Source organism: Clarias gariepinus, chromosome 23 (genome assembly GCF_024256425.1).
Source record: "Clarias gariepinus isolate MV-2021 ecotype Netherlands chromosome 23, CGAR_prim_01v2, whole genome shotgun sequence".
In the NCBI taxonomy this organism is placed as follows: Eukaryota; Metazoa; Chordata; class Actinopteri; order Siluriformes; family Clariidae; genus Clarias; species Clarias gariepinus.
The window spans coordinates 25,983,651-26,006,560 of NC_071122.1; the positions used below are offsets into that span (position 1 = coordinate 25,983,651).

At 44.2% G+C, this 22,910-nt stretch overlaps 2 protein-coding genes across 4 annotated transcripts in view; both read left to right on the forward strand.

Moving 5' to 3' along the window:
* Positions 1-208: 208 nt before the first annotated feature.
* capzb (capping actin protein of muscle Z-line subunit beta) lies at positions 209-7,814 on the forward strand. 2 transcript variants are annotated; one of them, XM_053484430.1, is made up of 10 exons: positions 209-406; positions 3,882-3,971; positions 4,437-4,558; positions 4,811-4,924; positions 4,999-5,140; positions 5,235-5,351; positions 6,182-6,247; positions 6,386-6,462; positions 6,681-6,782; positions 7,669-7,782. In XM_053484430.1, exons 1-9 carry the CDS (start codon positions 404-406, stop codon positions 6,772-6,774), a joined length of 825 nt encoding a protein of 274 aa, XP_053340405.1. In that variant the 5' UTR covers positions 209-403; the 3' UTR covers positions 6,775-6,782; positions 7,669-7,782. The 2 variants fall into 2 exon arrangements, with proteins under 2 accessions (XP_053340405.1, XP_053340403.1); XM_053484428.1 differs by lacking the exon at positions 6,681-6,782 and having other exon boundaries at positions 210-406; positions 7,669-7,814.
* Positions 7,815-13,100: 5,286 nt separating this feature from the next.
* Positions 13,101-22,910, forward strand: part of celsr2 (cadherin, EGF LAG seven-pass G-type receptor 2) — a 44,476-nt gene continuing 34,666 nt past the window's right edge. For both annotated transcript variants that reach the window (XM_053484534.1, XM_053484535.1), the window contains exon 1: positions 13,101-16,623. In XM_053484534.1, the coding sequence (XP_053340509.1) occupies positions 13,101-16,623 (3,523 nt within the window). The remainder of the gene's footprint in view (positions 16,624-22,910) is intronic.

Here is a 22,910-nt window from a genome sequence, read left to right on the forward strand (position 1 = left end):
CTGCAATTCTTTCTCGCGCGCTCTCTTCCCCTAGTGGTCGAACGCGGTACTGCTGTCCCCAGGTCCAGGCCACGCCCTTACTTATTCCATAAATGGCCATGCCTAACTTAGCTCGCTCTGATTGGTCAGTAGCGCTAGAGCTTCTTATGACCCGGATATGCTCTATTATATTTTTTCTGGTGTCCCCGCCTCTTTTCCCTTGGCCCCGCCCCCCGTTGAGGAAGTGAGTTCCGCTGACAGGGCTGGGCTGTGAGGAGAAAGCTGTTAGCATCCGCTCGGCACGGCTAAAAACACGGTGCAGCGCCGACACACCCGAACCGAGCCGAACCAGCAGACAGCCTCCGAGACGAGCGCGTAGACACACCCGGAACCGCGTGTTTATCCTCCCGAGACCATCGCAAACATGGTAAGGCCCGCTGCGGGGCTGCTGCGCTGGGATACGGATGTTATGCTAAGCTAAGGGAAGCTATGCTAGGCTAGTCACTGGCTTTTCCTTTTATAGCAGAAGTGCTGCGCGTGCGGCGCCACCCCGGCCAACTATTTCTGTTCTGAATGAGAGTCACTTTAGGAGCAGCGATGTATTGTTCTGTGTGTGTGTGTGTGTGTGTGTGTATGTGTGTGTGTGTGTATGCGCGCAGTAACTCCTAATGGGTGTCGATCTGGCAGAAGCGCTTCAGGTTACTGCAGTTCTGCAGGGTGTAAATCCCTCCTGTCCGAACTCACACCCCTGTACAACACACACACACACAGATGAACACTTACACACACACACACACACACACAGATGAACACTTACACACACACACACGTCTAGAGTGCAAGGTATAATTTGTGGCTTCAGACATAAACACTTTGATCCCTGGGTATTTTCAAACCTTTTGAAGTGTGTGTGTGTTTAAAACTGACCCATTTCCATTAGCACTGTGTTCACACCTGGCAGCTTCTGTGTCCTGCTGGAAACCAGGATGTGTAATGACATCTCATTAGAAGGTCTTTATTTCAGTCAGAAAGCAGATTTTTCCTCTTGAAAGTGTTCATGACACAGTTTAATCTTTGTAAAGGTGTTTTAATCTAATTAGAAAGCAGATTATTAAGTGTTTAATTTGAGGGGAAGCAGATTATTTCTCACTAAAGTGTTTAATCTGTTCAAAACACTTTAATCCTCGCAACAGTGTTTAATCTGACTGGGGCACACAAAATTCCTTGTGGAAGTGTTTAATCCGACCAATATACAGATTATTCATTGCAAAGGTGTTTAATCTGATCAGGAAGCGAGTTATTCGTCTTGAAAGTGTTTAATATGAATTGTTCAAGGTGTTTAACCTGACCAGGACAAACATCATCGCATCATGATGGCGAAGGTGTTTAATTTGTTTGACACAGATTAATCCTTGGGAATTAATCTAATGAGAAAAGTAGATTATTTCTTGTGAAAGTGTTTAATCTGACCAGGACACATTATTCTTGTAAAGGTGTTTAATCTAATTAGGAAAAAAAAAATATATATATATATATATCAATATATATATATATATATATATATATATATTTTTTTTTTTTTTACTAAACACTCAGAAGAAACAATCTGCTTTCTGATTACTCCAGATTATTTATTTTGATGAAAGTGTTCAATCTAACCCGGAACCGTATTATTCTTTGTGAACGTGTTCAGTCTGATCAGGATGCAGATTTTTTGTTGAAAGGTGTTTAATATGATCAGGATACAAATTATTCCTTGTGAGGGTGTTTAACTTGACCAGGACACAGATTATTTTGTGTGAAGGTGTTGAATCTGATTAGGATGCAGAATTTTCCTTCCTAAGGGATTTTTAATTTAATTAGGAAGCAGATTTTTTTTTTTTGTTTTCTTGTTAATTCTGACCAGGACGCAGATTATTCTATGTCAAGGTGTTGAATCTGACCAGGATGCATCCTGATCAGATTAATCAGCAACTATTAGGAAGAAGATTAGAATAAACTCTTTTGGAAGTAATAATCCACTTCCTAATTATTCCAGATTATTTGTCCTGAAAGTGTTTATAATCCAAAACCATATTCTTTGTGAACATGTTCAATCTGATCAGGATGCACATTTTTCCTTAAAGGGTGTTTAATCTGATCAGGAAGTAGATTATTTGTTATGAAGATGTTTAATACTCCTCATCTGCACCTTAAGATGATCAGGACACTGTTTTTTTTCCTTGTGAAAGTAATCTGTTTTTGAAGTTATACATGTTTCAGATTTGAGTTGCTGAGGTTTGATTAAGTCCTGAACCATGTGTGTGTGTGTGGCATAGTTTAATGAGTCACACATTTGTTTCCTTGGAAAATACAGTGCTGTATATTCAGTCTGAAAAGGGAACTGTGTGTGTGTGTGGCTGATTGCACTGCAGATGTGTTTAGAAAGCTTGCTGCTGATCACTCAGTTACACCTTAGCTTTAATCCAGCACCTCCAACCCCACTGTGCTACACTGTCTCTCACACACACCACAGCAGAGTTAGTGTTCCACTTCCTTTTACACTTGTACAAGTGTGCATTACTTAGACATGAAGTGTACAGAGCTCTTTCACACACAGATGGAGCTATAACGCTGTAAAACCCTCCACATGCCCCGTTCACTGCTTTTTGCTTATTCACACATAATCCATGACCACACCCCCCTCCCACACACACACACACACACACACACATATTTTTCAGTTGCGCCCCCTGGAGCTTGTGCACAGTTGCTACAGAATTGGCATTGTGTGATAGGGGTCGCCGGCTTGGTCTGATCTGTACTAGTTCACTTCCTCTGTCGCTGTTTCTTCCTCAATTGCTGATGGACTTCTCAAAATAATTCCACAGTCTCATGCTCTGTTAGTCCAGGGAACACATTATTCTTTAAGTTAGTTTGTCCTGATTAATTAACATTACTAGTAGCCTAATGTTTCATAACGAGCCGGCATACTTTTCAGGCTCTCAGTACTGTTACCCAGTCACCTCGTTTTAGCTACATGTATAAAAAAAACATGTAAAAAAAACATTTTTTTAAACACATTTAGGAAATAGTTCGCTCCTATCACTCACAACGATGCAGACGCACATCTATGACCAGTCCGCCTGCTTCTCTTTCTCCTTCTTCTTTTTCTTATTCTGTTTAATCATTACACTGAGAGCACCATCATTTTATTCAGTCTCCTTGTCTAATAAACTCTCTCATATGATTTAATGCAGGTTTATTGTGAACTTTACACTTTGTGTTGTCTGCACACACACACACACACACACACACACACGTCGATTAGACTCGACGGTGGCGTAGAAACCACACTGCCACCTAGAGGTGTTTTATTAATTGCAGCGCAACACAAACGCACTGATACAGAAGTACAAACTCTCAGTACAGGCTCTGGTAGACGTGAGGGAGAAGCAGGGATTGTGCTGTAGACGTCCAGCGCTGTCTCACGTCCTCACACTGCATCACTGAGCACTACAGGGACACACACACATACACACTTAGAGTCTAAGTCACTTGTTTCAGCAGTACATATAATAAATGCTCAAGCAGATGTGTGGTGTGTGTGTGTGTGTGTGTGTAAGAGAGATTGACTTTGATGTAGTAAATGTAGGAATGTTAGTGAGGTCACCCGAGATGGTGTGGCTGCTCCAGTCAGTCAGTGATCCTGAGGAACACACACACACACTCTCTCTCTCAGCATATGAAACCTGAGCAGCACTTAATTCTGTGTGACAGAGATTATTATTATTATTATTATTATTATTATTATTGCCACCTTGTCTTTCTTTTTCATGAGTGAGGGTGAGATGAGGAGGAGTGTGTGCTGATCATTAGATGGAAACAGTAGACTTAACCTGTGTGTGTCTGTCTCTCTGCAGAATGACCAGCAGTTAGACTGTGCTCTGGACCTGATGAGGCGTCTCCCTCCACAGCAGATTGAGAAGAATCTCAGTGACCTCATCGATCTGGTGTGTGTGTGTTTACTGTTCCGGTTGTTCTTTGTCAGGTCCAATGACAAATCTTCCACACATTAAGCACTACTTGTTACACACACACAAACAAAGTGCCTAAACACACGCTGTTCCCCTTTTAACTGTTAAGTGGATTAAAACCCACACATTCCTTCCTCTCTTTTAATCACTTTATTGTCCACATCTGTATTTACATCAGTCTCTCTCTCTCTCTCTCTCCCCCTCCACCCTGTACCTCCATCACTCCCTCTGTCTTTCACACACACCATGGTTAGTGAGTATTAGTGAAACAGTCACTCACTCAGCAGGACCAGATGTGGTGTGTGTGTGTGTGTGTGTCTTTCTCTCTCTCTCTCTCTCTCTCTCTCTCTCTCTCTTTCTCTTCTCAACTGAATTAAAACACCTAATACTGGTTTCCATCTCCTCATCTATTTAATATTGTGTGTGTGTGTGTGTGTGTAGGTGCCCAGTCTGTGTGAGGATCTGCTCTCGTCTGTGGATCAGCCTCTGAAAATCGCCCGGGACAAAGTGGTTGGGAAAGACTACCTGCTCTGTGATTATAACCGTGATGGCGACTCCTACAGGTCACAATCAGAACTGCCCTTAGCCTCACACACACACACACACACACACACACACACACACACACACACACAGTGGCTCTTTTCCAATAACCTCCCGGGGCTGAGTCCTCAATCCCACGGCTCTATCCCAAAACACCATCAAACACCTTGTCTCCGTCCTATATAAACTCCAGCCTCTGTTAGGTGTTTGAATGTTTACTGTTCTTGTTTCTTTGGTGACATCTGTGTGTGTGTGTGCATGTGTTCTGTTAGATCCCCGTGGAGTAATAAGTATGAGCCCCCTATCGATGATGGTGCGATGCCCTCGGCCCGTCTGAGGAAGCTGGAGGTGGAGGCCAACAACGCCTTCGACCAGTACAGAGACCTGTGAGTGTGTATAAATCGTACTGTGTGTGAGTGTTTGCACTGCCTCTAATGACATGGTGTGTGTGTGTGTATAGGTATTTTGAGGGCGGCGTGTCCTCCGTGTACCTGTGGGACCTGGATCACGGTTTCGCCGGAGTCATCCTCATTAAGAAGGCAGGAGACGGCTCCAAAAAAATCAAGGGCTGCTGGGACTCCATCCATGTGGTGGAGGTGCAGGTGAGAGCTCGGCATGCTGGGAAAATAATAATTTTTTTTTTTTAGTTGTTTTCTTTCAACAAAAAAATGCGCCCCTCTGCTCTGTGTTTCTCAGGAGAAGTCAAGTGGTCGCACCGCTCACTATAAACTCACCTCCACCGTGATGCTGTGGCTGCAGACGACTAAAACCGGCTCCGGAACCATGAACCTGGGGGGAAGCCTCACCCGACAGGTAACCATAGCAACCGATAAACTGACAACAGACAGGGACACTCGGCGAGACAGGGGTTACCATAACAACCAGGTGATTTCAGGCAGAGAGAGAGAGAGATGGGTAACCATGGCGACCGGTTAGGCGGGTTTTATTTAAAAAAAGGAAGCAATTCATACAAAAACAATTAACCAGGCTACTGATGAGACGGAATGCAAATGTGTGTGTGTGCAGTAGACATGTGACCCTTGTTTAACACACTTGGCGCAGTATGAAGCCGCTCTGTGCTCTGTGACCTGTACTGTGTGAAGCTGTTATATCCGGGCCGAGTTACAGTGTGAGCTCCTGCTGTGTGTGTGTGTGTGTGTGTGTGAGAGAGACACGGTCATGTGACAGGACAGAGAGGGGAAGAGGCACAGCGGCACTTCCTGTTAGAGCAGAGTTTAATCATCAGAGGGAGGCAGGGGGTCAGAGAGAGGCTGCGAGGTCTCACTCAGGCTGTACGCAGACATTACACTTCCTGTACACCTGGGTTACACACACACTGTTTACGGAAACACATTTCTGAAAAAGCCTGAAGTGATGAGTGTGTATCTCTGGGTGTTTACACACACTGCACTCTCTCTCTCTCTCTCTCTCTCTCTCTCTCTCTGTGTTTACCTGACACAGTACTAGGTGACATTTTGGCTAAACTTTTTTCAATTCATTTGTTAAGATAATTTTAAGAAATAACTTTTCCATCCAAATCTTTAAACACAGTGTAAGTTGTTAAAGTTTGTAATAAGCCCCCCTCTATCCTTTCTCTCTCTCTCTCTCTCTCTCTCTCTCTCTCTCTCTCTCTCGTTCCTCAGATGGAGAAAGATGAGACGGTCAGTGAGTCCTCACCGCACATCGCCAACATCGGACGCCTGGTTGAGGTGAGACACGCGACACACACACACACACACACACACACACACGCGCGCACGCACACAGCTAACTGTCATGCATTTTCTGTCACATTATTATATTCTGTGTAAGCCTTGATTTGTGTGTGTGTGTGTGTGTGTGTGTAGGACATGGAGAATAAGATCCGTTCCACCCTGAATGAAATCTACTTTGGCAAAACCAAGGACATCGTCAACGGCCTGAGGTACAGAAGTGTGTGTGGTGTGTGTGTGTGTGTGTGTGTTCATACTGTTTCCAAGATCTCTGTACATACTCCTCCTTTCATGTTTATTATTTTTTTTTCATTTCCTTGTCATCTGCTTTTATCTTTCTTCTTTTTTTTTTTTGCTTTCATACTTTCACCCCCTCTCCCCCTTTTCCCCTCTCTCTCGTGCCCCCCCTCCCCCGGGTGGTTTTTTTCAGATCTATCGAGTCTCTCCCTGATAATCAGAAGTACAGGCAGCTGCAGCGAGAGCTCTCTCAGGTTCTCACTCAGCGCCAGATCTTCATAGAGTAGGGCTGGAGGTATAGGGCCGTGTGTGTGTGTGTGTGTGTGCCTGCCTTGATGCATGCCACTCACACAGACCTATAGCTGAGTAGTGTTTGGTCTGTTCACACACACTAACACTGGTGTTTTATTGTGGTCGTGTCCTAACCACTAACACCTCTTTTGATTGACAGTGGGCGGAGTCTCTGGAAGTTTATCTGTGTTATCTGGGTTAACTGTGACATGACGCTGGTGTTTAGTGTAGCTGTTCTTCAGGCTCTGGTCTCTCTTTCCGGATCTCGTACACAGACTCCAGACCTCTGGGTCGCGTCCCAAACCACGCGTTAGAGCAGTGACCAGGGCAGGAGCGCTCAGAGAGTCTGTGGAGTGAGACGCGACTGGAGGCCCTAGACATCTGTCTGTTAGTGTGTGACTTCACCCAGACTGTCTGTGGTCAACTGGACGTTATGTAAATAACTGACCTTCACGTTTTTCCCTTTTACTATTAGACTAAATGCTGACATTTACATTCACAAACAAATCTAATCAAATGACATTTTATCTAGAACAGCAAAAGGTGTGTGTGTGTGTGTGAGTGTGTGTGTGTGAGAGAGAAAGATTGTATTCTGTAATTGTTACATGGCTGCTTCCTTTAGTGACTGGGTAAAGTGTGTGTTTGGGCTTGTAGCAGGAAAGTGTGTGTGAGAAAGAGACCGAGGCGCGCGCACACAGCGGTAACACCACAGCAGACAGGTTTTGTGTTCTTTATTTATCTGTTTGTGCTCAACTGATGGATATTTCAGGAACTGAAGGTTTAACAATCGCATGTGCCTGAAACAGGATTCTTGTGTGTGTGTGTGTGTGTGTGTGTGTGTGTGTGTGTGTGTGTGTAACACCCCCTCATGTCCTTGTTCCTCTCTACAGGAGCGTGCAGACACTGGCGGCAGTTCGAGCCAAGCAGGAGGCTCTGAGGACCGATCTGATCGACGCGCTCAACAAACGCAAACAGCAAAGCTAGAGACACTCTCTCTCTCTCTCTCTCTCTCTCTCTCTCTGTCTCTCACACACACACACACCCCACACACCCACCCCACTCACCCCCCATCGACCCCACGTTTATTTCGCCTCTGCACTTTCGTCGTCTGTGCTGCGCTCTGTCTGTGGAACTACAGAGAAGGAGAACGCCGCTTGGCTTTGGGGGTTTTAGTACCGAGTTTCTCCTGCAGGTGGTGCAGCACTCTTCCTCTTCCTTCTCCTCTTTCTCTCTGCTGTCTGTCGCTCCGCTCGTTATGACGGTTAAGCTAACGAGAGTGCCCTGGGGTAACATCGTCCGTCTCTCACCAGGGAAAAGTGCGCCTCTTCTTTTCTATTGTACACGCAGCCACGCCCACACAAACCACGCCCATTCACAAGCCACACCCACACTGTCCCTCTTACAAATGCACTTGTTTGTGTAAGCAGCAGGAGAGTAAACCTTACTTAATATTATTATTATTATAATTATTATTATTATTATTACTGTTATTATCATTAATGTTAGTAATTCTCTTTTGGGTGGTGTGTGTGTGTGTGTGTGTGTGTACACGTTTAAACGTTGTATAGCCACCCGACACCCTCTGTTTTTCCCTCTGTTTCTGTATCTGTTTTACCCAAAGCTTTGCAATCTGGTTTTTTGTTTTTGTTGTTGTTTATGTGCGGGGGTGGAATATTATGTTCTTTTTTTTTTGTTTGGTTTGTTTTGTTTTTGTAAAGCTTACAGTTCATGTATTATTAGAGCCTCCAGCAACAATAAAAACTGTAAAATGCTATAAACTTGTGTGTAATACTTGCCTGCCTGTGCCCCCCCCACCACCACCACACACACACACACACACACCTGCTAAGGTAATAAATCAGGAGATAAATGATTTTTATTTAATTTAAATTAAACTGAACTGTAATTCACTTAACTCCAGATTTGTGTTGAAATTTATGATCGTGTTGTATTAAATGCATCAGTGTATCAATACATCAGCCACATGTAGTTTTGATGACAAAAGTGATTTCTCATACAGTGAAACCTTGGATTACGAGCATAACTTCTTCCTTATTTCTAATGACACTCGGTTGAGCGACACACTAACGGAATCACTGCTGTAAAGTAAAAATAAAACAAATTAACCTGCACTTTACCTTTTGAGAAGAATTGCGACAGAGCAGTGTTTCTGTATAGAGCAGAGAGAAAGAGTGTGTGTGTTTGGGTGTGTCTGTTAAGATGAAAATAGGAGGGGTCTGTGTGTGTGGCGCACACAGAGCAGCTGATACAGAGTGAAAATAGATCTTTAACCTCTCTAATGAGACTTGCTTTTGCTTTACACGCGTACTAAACACAAACAAAATAAAATATGTTTCACACACACATGTGGTCACAGTGTTAGAGTAAACAGTACACAGATGCATAGATGTTGATTATACCAGTAAGAGACCAGCAGGGGAGACGATTACCCACAATTCTGCAGCACAAGAAGGAGAAAAAACGTTGGCTCAGTTGTGATCACGTGACGCTCAGCGTCAAAACAAGAAGTGATACATGTGTGATACATGATACTCGGCACTCGTAAACCAAGACGTGTTCGTTTTCCAAGTCAAAATTTATTAAAAAATTTTGCTCATCTTGTGGAACACTCGCAAACCGCGTTACTCGCAATCTGACGTTTCACTGTAATTCCTGGAGTCAAGTATATATTTGTACATTTTGAGGCTTCTTTATGAGTAAAATGTGTTATATGAGGGTGAGTCACTCTGTTTAATCTAAAGTTTAGTCTTCAGCTCTTCAATAAGCGTCTCGCGAGCACTGTTGATCAAAACTTTTCCTGATAATGTTACAATATTTCTGGCCCTTGAAAATCTCAGAAAACTGTAAGTGTTGATGAATTTCCAGCTGAGGGTGGACTTCTGAACTTTTTCTCAACTGCCGATCGAGGATGTTTCCGTTCCGTACTCTGTCGTTTACTCTCAGGCTTGTAGAAATTGATCGTTGTAATAGTAATGATTCTCTTTAAGATTAAATTAAGTTTGATTAAATTATCATATATATATATCGCTGTATCTATAATGATATTTACAGCGCTGTCTCAATGAGCCCAGGTACGACCCCTAGAGGACAAGCTGTTCATCTCAGCAGTGATTATCTGCAGGTGTTGAAATTCCTGACAGAGATTTCCTAATCAGCCAGTTTGTGGATGACACGGCAGGTGTTCTCCTGAATAAAGACATGATAATGAAAGTGAAGTGTTTTCCGACGCTTCTGGTTTTAAGACTAAATCTATAAAATGTAAACTCACTCGCTCATCTATTCCTTTTAAATCAGAAGTCGAATCCTCAGGAATAATAATTTCCAAAGACAGCAGTTAGAGAGAGGATCATAATGTCACCTATAGACTGGAGGAAATCAGAACGAGTCGATGGCTGTAAAGAGACCTGTCTGTCTGTCTGTCTGTCTGTCTGTCTCTCCCTGATGGGGAATATAATAATCCTTATGGGAAAATATCATATTCCTTTTTGAAAAATGGAAAAATATTAGTGTAGCTTTTATCTGAATCATTTTAAACTCCAAATATGTTTTTTATTGAAATATTTGTCACGTACACGAGTGCACACAGTGTGATGTGCAGTGAGATGTTTACACGACTGTCTGTGACCCTAACAGGAAAGATGAAATGGAATAAGAAGGTAAGAAATATAATATGTAAAATATAATTAAATATAAACGTATAAAATGTAACTGTAAAAGTATAAACATTAAAGTAAACCATATAAAAGTTTACTTTAACTGTTACATTAAATAAATGTAAATGTTTAAAATAAATAAAAATGATGAAATTAAAAAGCTAAAACTGTCACAAAAAGCTTTTATGTCCTTAACCGTTGATCGTTTCTGCCGTGTGTGTGCTGCTAGAAGTTTTCTTTCTTTCCTTCTTTCTTTCTGCACTTATATCCGCTTACACGATCTTATTATTGTTTAATTTCTAGTTTATTCAAATGTTCATTTAGTTCCACTGTAAATGTCCAATAAAGACCAAAAAAAAAAACTTTGTCAAGTCAAGTAGGAATGAAAAACACTGAAAGGAAAAAAAAACTATTTTACTTCTCATATTCTCACATTTTTACCAAAGAAGGTTGTTTAAAATTATTAAATTATTAATCCACTCCTGCTCTTCTTTATCTTTATAAATAATTTAATGGCACTGAAGAACGCTTAAATAATTCACAGTGTAATCACCCACTCGGCCCAGCAGACGGCAGAAGCACACCAGCACCAGTTTTAGGATTCTTCATTTATTATTGGGGTTCAGGTTAAATCCAGGAAAGATCTAGTGAACAGTCTCACAGTTAAATGAGTAAAAGTCATAAATAATATACATTTGTTAAGAGTTCTTTTTTAGGATTTATTCTAGCGTAACTCAAAAACACAAACCTTACATGACTTTACATGACTTTACATCACTGCCATAAAACCTGCTGAACTGCACCAATTTCCTCCTTTTCATCTCCACTGAGACACATTCGGACTGAGACTGTTTTAAAATATCTCTTAGAAATGTCCACTGAAGTACATCTGTCAATAAGATTTTATTTATTGTTATTTATCTTCCGTTATTGTGTGTATAGTGTGTGTATATACTGTAGTGTGTGTATATACTGTAGTGTGTGTATATACAGTAGTGTGTGTATATACTGTAGTCTGTGTATATAGTGTAGTGTGTGTATATAGTGTAGTGTGTGTATAAATGTGGATATGCACTGATAATGTAAAAACACCTGTTTAATATTTGTGCCTCCAAGTCGCCACTGACCCGTTGAGGTCTGGACTCCACTAGACCTCTGAAGGTGTGTGTGGTATCTGGCACCAAGCTGTCAGCAGCAAATAACTAAATTCCACTCACCTGCCTATAAAGCTTTATCCTCATCCAGACAGTTTTATTTATTATGTTTTAGATTTTTTTTAACCTGGTGACATTATACGTCAAAATGAAAATAAAAAAACACTACATCTTACAAATAATACCAACACTGTTACTGTGCCTAGTGCTACACACACACACAATATAAATGACCAAAATCTAACTACAGAACTACAGAAAAAGTCAGAGAAGATAACATAAAGTGACTGTGCAAATGTGCAAACAAGAGCAACAACACAACACAATGCAATACATTGTAACTTCATCTGTGCTGAAACCCACGCTCCAGCAGGTGATTACAGGCTAACCAACACACACACACACACACACACACACACCTGCAAAGGGAATGGATAAACACTTCTAAAGTTTTTGAAATCTAAACGTTTTTTTAAAATTCAAATCTTTCAAGAATCTCAATTGTCATTCAGATGAAACTCGGCCAGTTTAGATTTCACAGCCATAAACCTGAAAAAGTGTTTTATTCTAAAATATAAAATTGTTAAGATATTGCAACATGAATTTGACCTGGTTACGGACACTACAGATTCTTTTGGGGAGGGGATCCTTAATTTTGGTCCGAATGCTTTAATTGAAGCTACAGTTGTTAGAGGTCATGTGCTTCTGGAAGCTTACAGCAATGTTAGTGTGAATACTCATTAAGAAATATAAATAATTAGCATTATAAATGATTACTGTACGCTAACACTGAAATATGGCCATTTCTGGGCACAAATACAATCATCTCTCCAGGACGGCTGAAGTTACTGTAGCACCTGAACCTTTACCTGAGGTCAGCTCGGTCACTTCACTGTCACATCAACTTCACAAGGAGCTGCTTTGGCCACACACACTTACTCTAGTAACATGTATCACATTAAAGACCAACACACACACACACACACACACACACACACCTGCACAGGTAATGGACACACACTGTTACAAACACAGCTTTATAAAGTCCCCTTAATGCTCATAGTGTGTCCTTTAAAGACTCTCTCTCTCTCTCTCTCTCTCACTCACACACACACACACACACACACCCCACTCTGCTCGCGCGCTCAGTCCCCCGCGGTGCATTGAAACCGGTTTATGTAAATGAGTGGAGGAGGAGGAGGAGGTGGTGGTGGTGGTGGTGGTGGTGCCATTTTAATGCAGGAGTCCGAGCGGAGCGGAGCTTCATTCAGTCTGAGACACACACACACACACACACACAGAGTTAGAGGAATAAAGCCGCGGTGTGTGTGTGTGTGTGTGACGCGCTGAGGAGAGACAGACAGAGACAGAGAGAGAGAGAGAGAGAGAGAGAGGAGGATCATGGACGCGGCTCCACACACACGGATCAGAAGTTTGGAGTGAATCACAACTCTCTCTCTCTCACACACACACACACACACGCGCGCGCGCACCATGAGGTCGGACCTGCTGCTGTGTGTCCTCTCGTGCCTAACCCTCGCGCGCGGTTCCGTGGTGACTCTGCGCGCGGACGCGGCACCGGGTGACACCATCGCGCGCTCCGGACACCGAGGCTCCGCGTGCACCCTGGACCAGGTAATCGCTCCGAGCTTCACGCGCAGCTTTCTCCGAGCCGACCTCTCACAGGGCACGGTGTCCGTCTCCGGCTTCCTGTCCCGCTGCCGCGCTTTACCGGCGAACCCGTTCCCGGTGCACACGGTGACCACATGCGCGAGCGTCGCACGCGGAGTCAGGCACCTTCTAATCAGACGGTACCACGTGCGCGTCCGCGGGAAGGACTGCCCTGTACGACCTGCGCGGGGGGACAGGTGGGACATGGAGGTGATCACACTGTGGGACCTGCAGCAGCACCGGGAGTGCCACGAGCCCGGCCGCGCGCTCTTCCACATTCAGGAAGTGCTGCCCGTACACACAGGGTCGGTGTGCAGTGTGACCGGGACCGAGTTTTATGTTTCCGAGGGCGAGCTGTTTGTGTCCAGGACGCTCTGCTTGAAGCACGACTCGCTGGTGGAGTTCGATCTGCGCTGCCAGGGACGGGCACCGGACGGGGCGTTTTCCACCCGTTGGCACATGGGTCCGGGTTCCTTCAGACAAACGTACCTGGAACGGATACTATCGAAAGTGGCGACGCAGGGCGATTCCAGTTTGCTTCGCAGGAAAAAGAGGAGCGCAAAGACAAACACCAACCCGCAATTTCAGCCTCCCATGTACCAAGTGTCGGTACCGGAAAACAAACCCGCGGGGACGTCTGTGGTCATCCTGAGAGCGACCGATCCGGACAAAGGGGATGCGGGACGTTTGGAATATGCCATCGAAGCTCTTTTTGACAGCCGTTCCAACCACCTCTTTGCCGTGGACGCTACTAGCGGATTAGTCTCCACCGTAGAACAGCTCGACAGAGAGACGAAGGACACCCACGTCTTCAGGGTGACGGCCGTGGATCACGGTTTGCCGCGCCGCACAGCTATGGCAACACTGACCGTAAGCGTGAGCGACACCAATGACCATGATCCAGTGTTCGAGCAGCAGGACTACAAAGAGACTGTGCGGGAAAATCTGGAGATTGGCTACGAGGTGCTCACGGTGCGAGCCACAGATGGAGACGCCCCTGTGAACGGCAACATTTTATACAACATCCTGAACAGCAATGGATCGAATGACGTTTTCGAGATTGACTCACGTTCCGGTGTGATTCGAACCCGTGGAACTGTGGATCGAGAAACGGTCGAGGCGTACATGCTTCTCGTTGAGGCTAACGATCAAGGCCGTGACCCCGGACCTCGAAGTGCAACAGCCACAGTGAACATAGTGGTGGAAGACGACAACGATAACGCACCACAGTTTAGTGAGAAACGCTACATTGTGCAAGTACCTGAAGATTTAACACCTAATACAGAGATCTTGCAAGTGAATGCCACTGATCAGGACCGTGGCAGCAACGCCGTGGTTCACTTTAGTATTATGAGCGGGAACACAAGAGGACAATTTTATATCGATGCACAAACCGGGAAGTTGGACCTTGTTAGCCAGCTGGACTACGAGACAAATAAAGAATACACCTTGCGAATCAGGGCTCAGGATGGTGGCCGTCCACCTTTGTCCAACATTTCCGGCCTGGTCACGGTGCAGGTCTTGGATGTTAATGACAACGCTCCGATTTTCGTCAGTACACCTTTCCAGGCAACTGTTCTTGAAAACGTTCCACTTGGGTACTCGGTTATACACATCCAGGCCGTGGACGCAGACTCTGGAGACAACGCCAGACTAGAATACCGGCTCACGGGGACGACGCTCAACTTCCCATTTACCATAAATAACAGCACCGGGTGGATCGTTGTAGCAGCAGAGCTAGACCGAGAGAGTGTGGATTTTTACAGCTTTGGGGTGGAGGCTCGCGATCACGGCACACCTGTGATGTCATCCTCTGCTAGCATTAGCATGACTGTCTTGGATGTTAATGACAACAACCCGGAGTTCACCCAAAAAGCCTACTACATGCGTCTAAATGAGGACGCCGCTGTCGGGACGAGTGTGGTGACCGTTTCCGCAGTGGATCGGGACATCAACAGTGTAGTGACCTATCAGATCTCTAGCGGAAACACAAGAAATCGATTCTCCATCACCAGCCAGAGTGGAGGAGGACTCATCACACTCGCACTTCCACTTGATTATAAACTAGAGAGGCAGTATGTTTTGAGTGTCACTGCGTCTGATGGCACACGGTTCGACACGGCCAAGGTGTATGTCAATGTCACAGATGCTAACACGCACCGTCCGGTTTTCCAAAGCTCACATTACACCGTCAACATCAACGAGGACCGTCCTGTGGGTACAACCGTCGTGGTGATCAGTGCCACGGACGAGGACACAGGTGAGAATGCACGCATCACGTACTACATGGATGACAGCATCCCACAGTTTAGCATCGACCCAGATTCGGGTGCTGTGACGACGCAGATGGAGTTGGACTACGAAGATCAGGTGTCATACACGCTGGCCATCACGGCTCGAGACAACGGAATACCTCAGAAATCCGATACCACCTACTTGGAGATTTTGGTCAATGATGTGAACGATAATGCTCCCAGATTCCTGAGAGACCGTTATCTGGGCTCTGTAATGGAGGATGTACCTGTGTATACAAGCGTAGTCCAGGTATCAGCTACGGATCAGGACTCTGGTTTAAACGGACGGGTTTTTTACACCTTCCAGGGAGGTGATGATGGTGATGGTGACTTTATCATTGAGTCTACATCAGGAATCGTGCGCACGCTGAGGCGACTGGATCGCGAAAACACTGCCATTTATAACTTGCAGGCTTTCGCTGTGGATAAAGGACTTCCTGCACTGAAAACCCCAGTGGACATTCAGGTGACTATCTTGGACGTAAATGACAACCCACCTGTGTTTGAGAAGGACGAGTTTGACATCTTTGTTGAGGAAAACAGCCCCATCGGTCTTGTGGTGGCCCACATTTCAGCCACAGACCCTGACGAGGGAAGCAATGCCCAGATCATGTACCAGATTGTTGAGGGGAACATCCCAGAAGTGTTCCAACTGGACATTTTCACCGGTGAGCTCATGGCTCTAACGGATCTCGACTACGAGGTTCGATCTGAGTACGTCATTGTGGTCCAAGCCACTTCCGCTCCTCTGGTCAGCCGAGCCACCGTGCACATCAGACTTATCGACAGGAACGACAACGCACCCGTCCTGAAGAACTTCCAGATCATTTTCAATAACTACGTAAAGGAAAAGTCCAGCAGCTTCCCGACAGGAGTGATCGGAAAAATACCAGCCCATGATCCGGATGTATCGGATCAGCTGAGCTACAGGTTTGAAGCGGGAAATGAGCTGCACCTGCTGATTCTGAACCAAACCACCGGTGAGATACGTCTCAGTCAAGATCTGGACAACAACCGACCGCTGGAGGCCTCGATGAGGATCGCTGTCTCAGGTAAGAACTGCATGAACACAAACACAGAAATCCCTGAATTCCTAAAAAAAAGTGTTTCCTGTTGGATAATAACTAGAACTGATTCATTCCTTTGTTGAGTATTGATGGGAGAGCTGATGGTGCCGGATGGATGTTCTGAGGATGTTCTGCTGTGGTTCTCTTTGTGGTCAAAGAATAATGGGTCAAAAAAATTTCATCTCACTTTACTGGAGATCTGTTTTCTGAATTTCTGTTGACTTTCTGGTATATTAAGTTGTAATTTTCAACCAGCAACATCACAGGTTTACATCTGCTGACTGTAATCCATCTGTAGTATTATATAAAAAGTTTTGGCCCCTTCTACTACATCTATCAATAGAAACAGATCACCTGATGGCATGCGCAGACATTATTAGGGATGTGGTCTGTTCTCATAATGTGGTGACTGTACTGTAAGAGTAGATGCACCTGATAGTGTTGAGTGTGATTACAGTCATAATACAATCATCTACACTGAGTTGAAATAGGGTAACGGGTAGCAACTATGCCCTGTGAGAGCGGTGCGAGTCTCCAGAGCTATCATGCTTCACCACGCCTCAGCTAACCATGAAGCGCATTACATACCAAACTCCAAATCTCAGGATCACATGATATAATTTAAAACTGCAGGTTGGGTTCTGCTTTGGACTGTGGGAGGATTTTATGTAGGAATTCCCCATTGAGTGGTGTGTTTTTAAACTAAAGCAGGGATTAGAGTGTGTGTGTGTATGTGTGTGTGAGAATGGGAGGGGGGTGAGTTTTGGGGTATGATGGGCGCACACACTTTAGTCTTGCTCACAATGCATTGTGCAGTTGCCTGACAGATGTTTGGCTGGTAATTGTGTGCGGGTGCTGAGACGGAGTCAGTCTGCGACTTCCCTGTACCGGTTTATCCTGGTGAACGTTTCTCTGTTTGGTTTTGGTAGGTGATGGTGTTGGGAGGTGTTTGTTTTTGTGACATGAAAGGACAGAGCTGCATCTCCGGCTGAGGAAAATATCAGTTTGATCAAAATTGTTTAGATTTTGCTGCTTAACAGAGAGACACCTGACCTGAGAAAGACCTCCAAGGCGTTTCTGTTTAAAAATCCCTGCTGAAGACTTTCCTCATTTCTAGAAACTAAAGTGGTCTTTCTTCATCTTGTCATGGGTTTCACTCCATGTTATTGATTTTACTACAGAAGCTATATCATGGTCTTTAGTTTGTCCACAGCTTAAACACTTGACAGATAAAATGAGGAGGTCCTTTAAACCCTGAGGCTTAATCAAGCCTGACATCTTTGTGCCTCTGCGGCGGCCGACCTCACCTTGACATCCTGTAATTTCTTTGTAATTTATTAGACTCTGTTTGGTCTCACAGTCAGACAGGAGTGGCTTCAATAAAAGTGTCCTGTTCCTGTGATCCCTCTGTGCATCTGAGCTGCATGGGCTTCAGCGCTGCTGGTCAGAGCCCTGTTATCAGGAGGAGTTCTGTTGGGGTTTGGTCAGGTTCCTGGACCAGAAGGGTGGAGGGAGGTCTACAGCTTTGTCAGGGTCGTTTAATTCAAGCGATTGTTAGAGCCGCGCATGATGGTGAAGCCTGTTGTTGCTCAGAGTCCCTCAGGGGCCCTGGAGAATGGAGTAGAGAAGGGAAGCAAGGGAGGGTGCGAAGGAGGGGTGGTTCCTGCTGACAAACGAGCTCTAAGTGTGTGCGTAAGTGTGTGTGGGTCGATTCAGATTGAGGGCTCGACCAGGGGCAACAGCTGGGGCCCCTTCCTGACCAATCAGAATGCGGTAACACAGCGCGCCTCACACCTGCTGGATGAGGAAAGGGCAAGAGAGCAACGGGGCACACAAGATGTCTTACTTTCTTTATTAGGGGTCAATGTGATGATGTCATATAATCTCTAATACTATAATCAATAATGCTTGCTGGGGATAGAGAGAGAGAGAGAGAGAGAGAGAGAGAGAATGTGGAGAGGTAACGATGCGTCTGATAATGAGATGCGTATTAATGATCACAGACTCCACACTCTGTCTCAGTCTGATCCATAAATCACTACGTTTTTGTGGGTTATGTAAACAGAGAGAGATCCTGTTCAGTTGGAAATACAGATGAGACGTTTCCTCATAGGCTCTCTTGGCTAAAGGCTAAACATACGATGATGAACATCATCATCATCATCATCATCTGAGACAGAACCTGAGACAAGTCCTACATCTAATATGTATCTACATCTGCTGCTAATATTTGCTCATGCTGTGATGAGACTGTGTGTGTGTGTGTGTGTGTGTGTGTGTGTGTTAAACTTCACACAGGACATTCCTTGTTGTGCTTGCAGTGTGTGTGTGTGTGTGCGTGTGTGTGTGATTAGTGCAGCTATTACTTTGGGAAGTCTGGTCTTGTGTCGCTCGAAAACATTTAGCCGTTTATTAAGTCTCCTGATCTCCTGCCCTGAGAGAGAGAGAGTGAAGGTGTGTGTAATCAGGAAAACCCCCGTCAACCCCTGAAAGAGAAGGAATGAGTTGAGGTGAAGCGGAAGAAAGAAAGGGTAAATGTGAGAATAAGATTATGATAAGAAGAAGAAATGATCAGGAAGATAAACAGGCAACGAGGACAAAAAGAAATTAGCACGAGGACGAGTGAGTGAGGAAAGAGAGAGAGAATTTTAAAGAGAGAGAGATTTCATTAATAAAAAAAGGAAAAATGTTATGAAAAGAGACAGAGGAAGTGAAAATGAAGGACAGAACTTGCTGAAAAATGAAGGAAAGATGGACAGAAGTGAGAACAAATGAAATTGGGAGAGAGAGAGAGAGAGAGAGAGACTGAATGAGGTGTAAATGTGCATTCTGAACATATTTGGCTGCTCGTCTCTCTCTCTCTTTCTCTCTCTCTCTCTCTTTCACTCGTTTATTCTCGGGGGTCATTAGTCAAAAGCTCTGTTGGAATGTGAGAACTCAGTTTTTCTTTTTTCTCGGCTGATCCCTCCCTCACCCTTTCCCATATCACCTCTCTCTCTCTCTCTCTCTCTCTCGCTCTCTCTCGCTCTCTCACTCTTTCTCTGCGGTGTCATTTCATCCAGCTATAACTCTTCTTGTCCTTTCTTTAAGTTTCTCCCCCGACCTCTCTGTGCTCTTTTATCCCCCCATCCCTCTCCCTCTCCCTCTCTCTCACTGTGAAGGAAGAATGGTGAAGAGAAATGCTTTGTTAAGCGTGCGGTTGTCATAGTGACCTCAGCGATGCCTGAGAAATGCATGATGGGTGGGGATGTGTGAGTGAGGGGGTGTGAGAGGTGGTTGGGGGGGGGGTTCTTTTGTGTAAAGTTGTGCGTGTGTGTGTGTGTGTTTGGGGGTTGGGTGTGTGTGTGTGTGTGTGTTGCAAGATGTGGAATATCCAACACGAGTTCATGACCTGTAGCAGACAGAGCGTTATTAGAATCTTCAGGATCGTTCCAAACAGGTTCCAGACATAACGTGTCTGCAATGTTCTGAACAGTTTACGATACAAGCGGCTCGTGTGGTTACTGATATTTAAGAGGTTAAACGTATAAACACCAACCTTAATGCAACATTAACAGAGACAGTTAAGAAAAAATATCCCTTTAGCTAAAGTTATGAAGATGATGTTCTTGTATGTGTGTGTGTGTGTGTGTGTGTGTATGTGTGTGTGTAGTTTGCGTTTAGCTGCAGTTAATGTAGCTGTGTTTTAGCGTGGTAGCTTGTTAACATTTCTAAGCCAGTCTGAAGGCCAGGAGCAGTGTAACAGTGTCTCTGTGATCTGTGATCTAGCTATTAGCCAGTGACTTTACCCAGTTTTCCCAGTTACTATATATTGGGAAAACAAACGATATTTTGTTCCCAGTGACCAGACGTGTCTGTTTTTAACTGATAGTATATTAGTGTGTGTTTAAAAGATGGGTAAGTTTATCCAGGATCCCGCTCACTGTAATACACACGCACACGCACACACACACACACACACACACACACACACACACACACACACACACACACATTTACACATCTGTAAGTTTAGCATTAGTATGACAGTCGCTGTAACTCCAGTGTTTGTGCTGTTAGCAGGAGAATTGTGTTGTTCCGTCTGCACCGGTGTCACTCTCAGAAGCTCCGCCCACGACTCAATATGGTCACGCCCACAGGGTTCGTTCACTTTTCAGGCCACGAGCTTCAGCACCCAAACTTCTGTGTTTCTGTTTCTCTATACTTTCTAAAAAAATCATCACTTATTAGCAAAACATCTGCTGGATCTTACACACATTCTCTCTCACACTCATACACTCACACACACACTCACACACACTCACACACATTGCCTTTAAGCTTCTCTGGTCTTCCTGTTTGTGTTGACTTACTGCATGACACCTGTGTGATGTGTTTGTGTCTCACAGTAATGTGAAAGAAGGTATGACTGTGTGTGTGTGTGTGTGTATATGTGTGTGTGTGTGTGTGTGTATGTGTGTGATGGAGAGAGTAAACCCTGACTTCCTGGTTGGCTCTTCCCACAATCACACCGTCTCTCCATTCTGTTGATCTGGTAGTCTGGATGTGTGGGACATGACATCATCTGTGCGTGTGTGTGCGTGTGTGTGTGTGTGTGCGTGCGTGTGTGTGCGTGTGCGCGTGCGCGCTTGCACAAAGCATTGGGATTAAATTTGGCTTGTTAAAACCAGTTGACATTCTGTGTGTGTGTGTGTGTGTGTGTGTGTGTGTGAGAGGTAAATCTAGGTTTATCGTACACTAAATCTATATAAGTTAAATAAAGGTTTGGTCTGCGTGTTGGTCAGAACTCACTCTTCCAATGGTATCTTCATGTTTCTTTTGAGGACCCGAAACCAGTCTCAGACAATGTTCTGTCTGTCTGTCTGTCTGTCTGTCTGTCTGTCCACTTAGTGTTTGTCACAGCATCACACGAAACTTGCTGGGGAGAATTTTTTGAACTTTGGCAGTACTACGTTATTCGCCTAATGTTAAACCTGCACCATGAATGAAATCAAAATGTTGAGTAAAAGTGAAGTTATGAGCAGTGTTTTGTGCCCAGTTACAGCGGCGCGCTTTTTTGGATGAATATTGCGTATAACCACGCCCACCTCTAGGGAAAACACATCAATCCACAGAGCCAATCAACATGATAGTTTACTGTGTATAGACAAAGTCTGCAGGAGAGACAGAAACACTAATGCAGCTACAAACCGCCACAATCTTTATACAACAGAAATAAAAGCTCAACTTGGTGTAAGGTCCTGTTCTTAGTGTTGATCCTCAACCTTACAGAATGGGATTTCTTTGTATTAATAAGTTAGACAGAGAGTTCTGCTGTACAGAGAGACACACAGACATGTATGTGAGCTTCAACCTCAAATAATAATAATAATAATAATCATAATAATAATAATAACATCACTGATTACATTAAAGATCAGATCAGATTATTATTAGATTTAAACGTTTTAACTATTTCCACAAACTCTTTAACCCTCAACGGAAGGTACTATCTCTAGCAGTGAAGCAATGGATTTTACACAGTTAGCACAGACTCTGTAGCCAGTCGTCCTGAATCCTGAATGAATCCACAGTGAAGTCAGAAGATCATCCTCAGCAGTGAACATCTCAGATCTCACTCAAAACTCAATTTAACGGTGAAACTGCTGAATAGAAACTGATTTTAATGTAAGAAAAAGTCAAATGCAGAAGGAGACGTAGGGTTTGCCATCAGCTAGCCTCGGTTTAGCCATCATGTGCCAGTTTGTTTGTAGTCATAGTGAGAACCAAAACGAGACTAAATTATCCAGAAGGTCAACATTCACCTGAGACGTGTTGATAAATTACAGAATAAGAACTCTCTACTGCCTGAAATCCACTCAGATTAAACCGAACTCCTACCGCTAACACGGTGACTGGCGGAGTGATGTTATAGCTAACGCCGAGTCATGCTGAAGGACTTTGATTTCTGACGTGATGAATACCATAAAAGCATCCTGTTTATGTGGAAATTTCTAGTAAACATGGGAAACTTAATTTAATGATATTCGAGACCCTAACCCTAACTCTCCTGTGTTAAGACTAATGTTTTAGCTCAGCTTTTATTAGTGTGCTAAAAAGTAGCATGTGTTAACTAAGTGATGTTCACTCGAATTCCAAAGCTGCTAACTGCTTAACTAACGTTAGCGATGACCAGATGGTGGTTGTCATGGTAATGCTGAGATTAATTCCCACAAGTTTGGGCTGCTGATATAAATCAATGTCTGAAATAAACACAGAAATCTCACTGACGT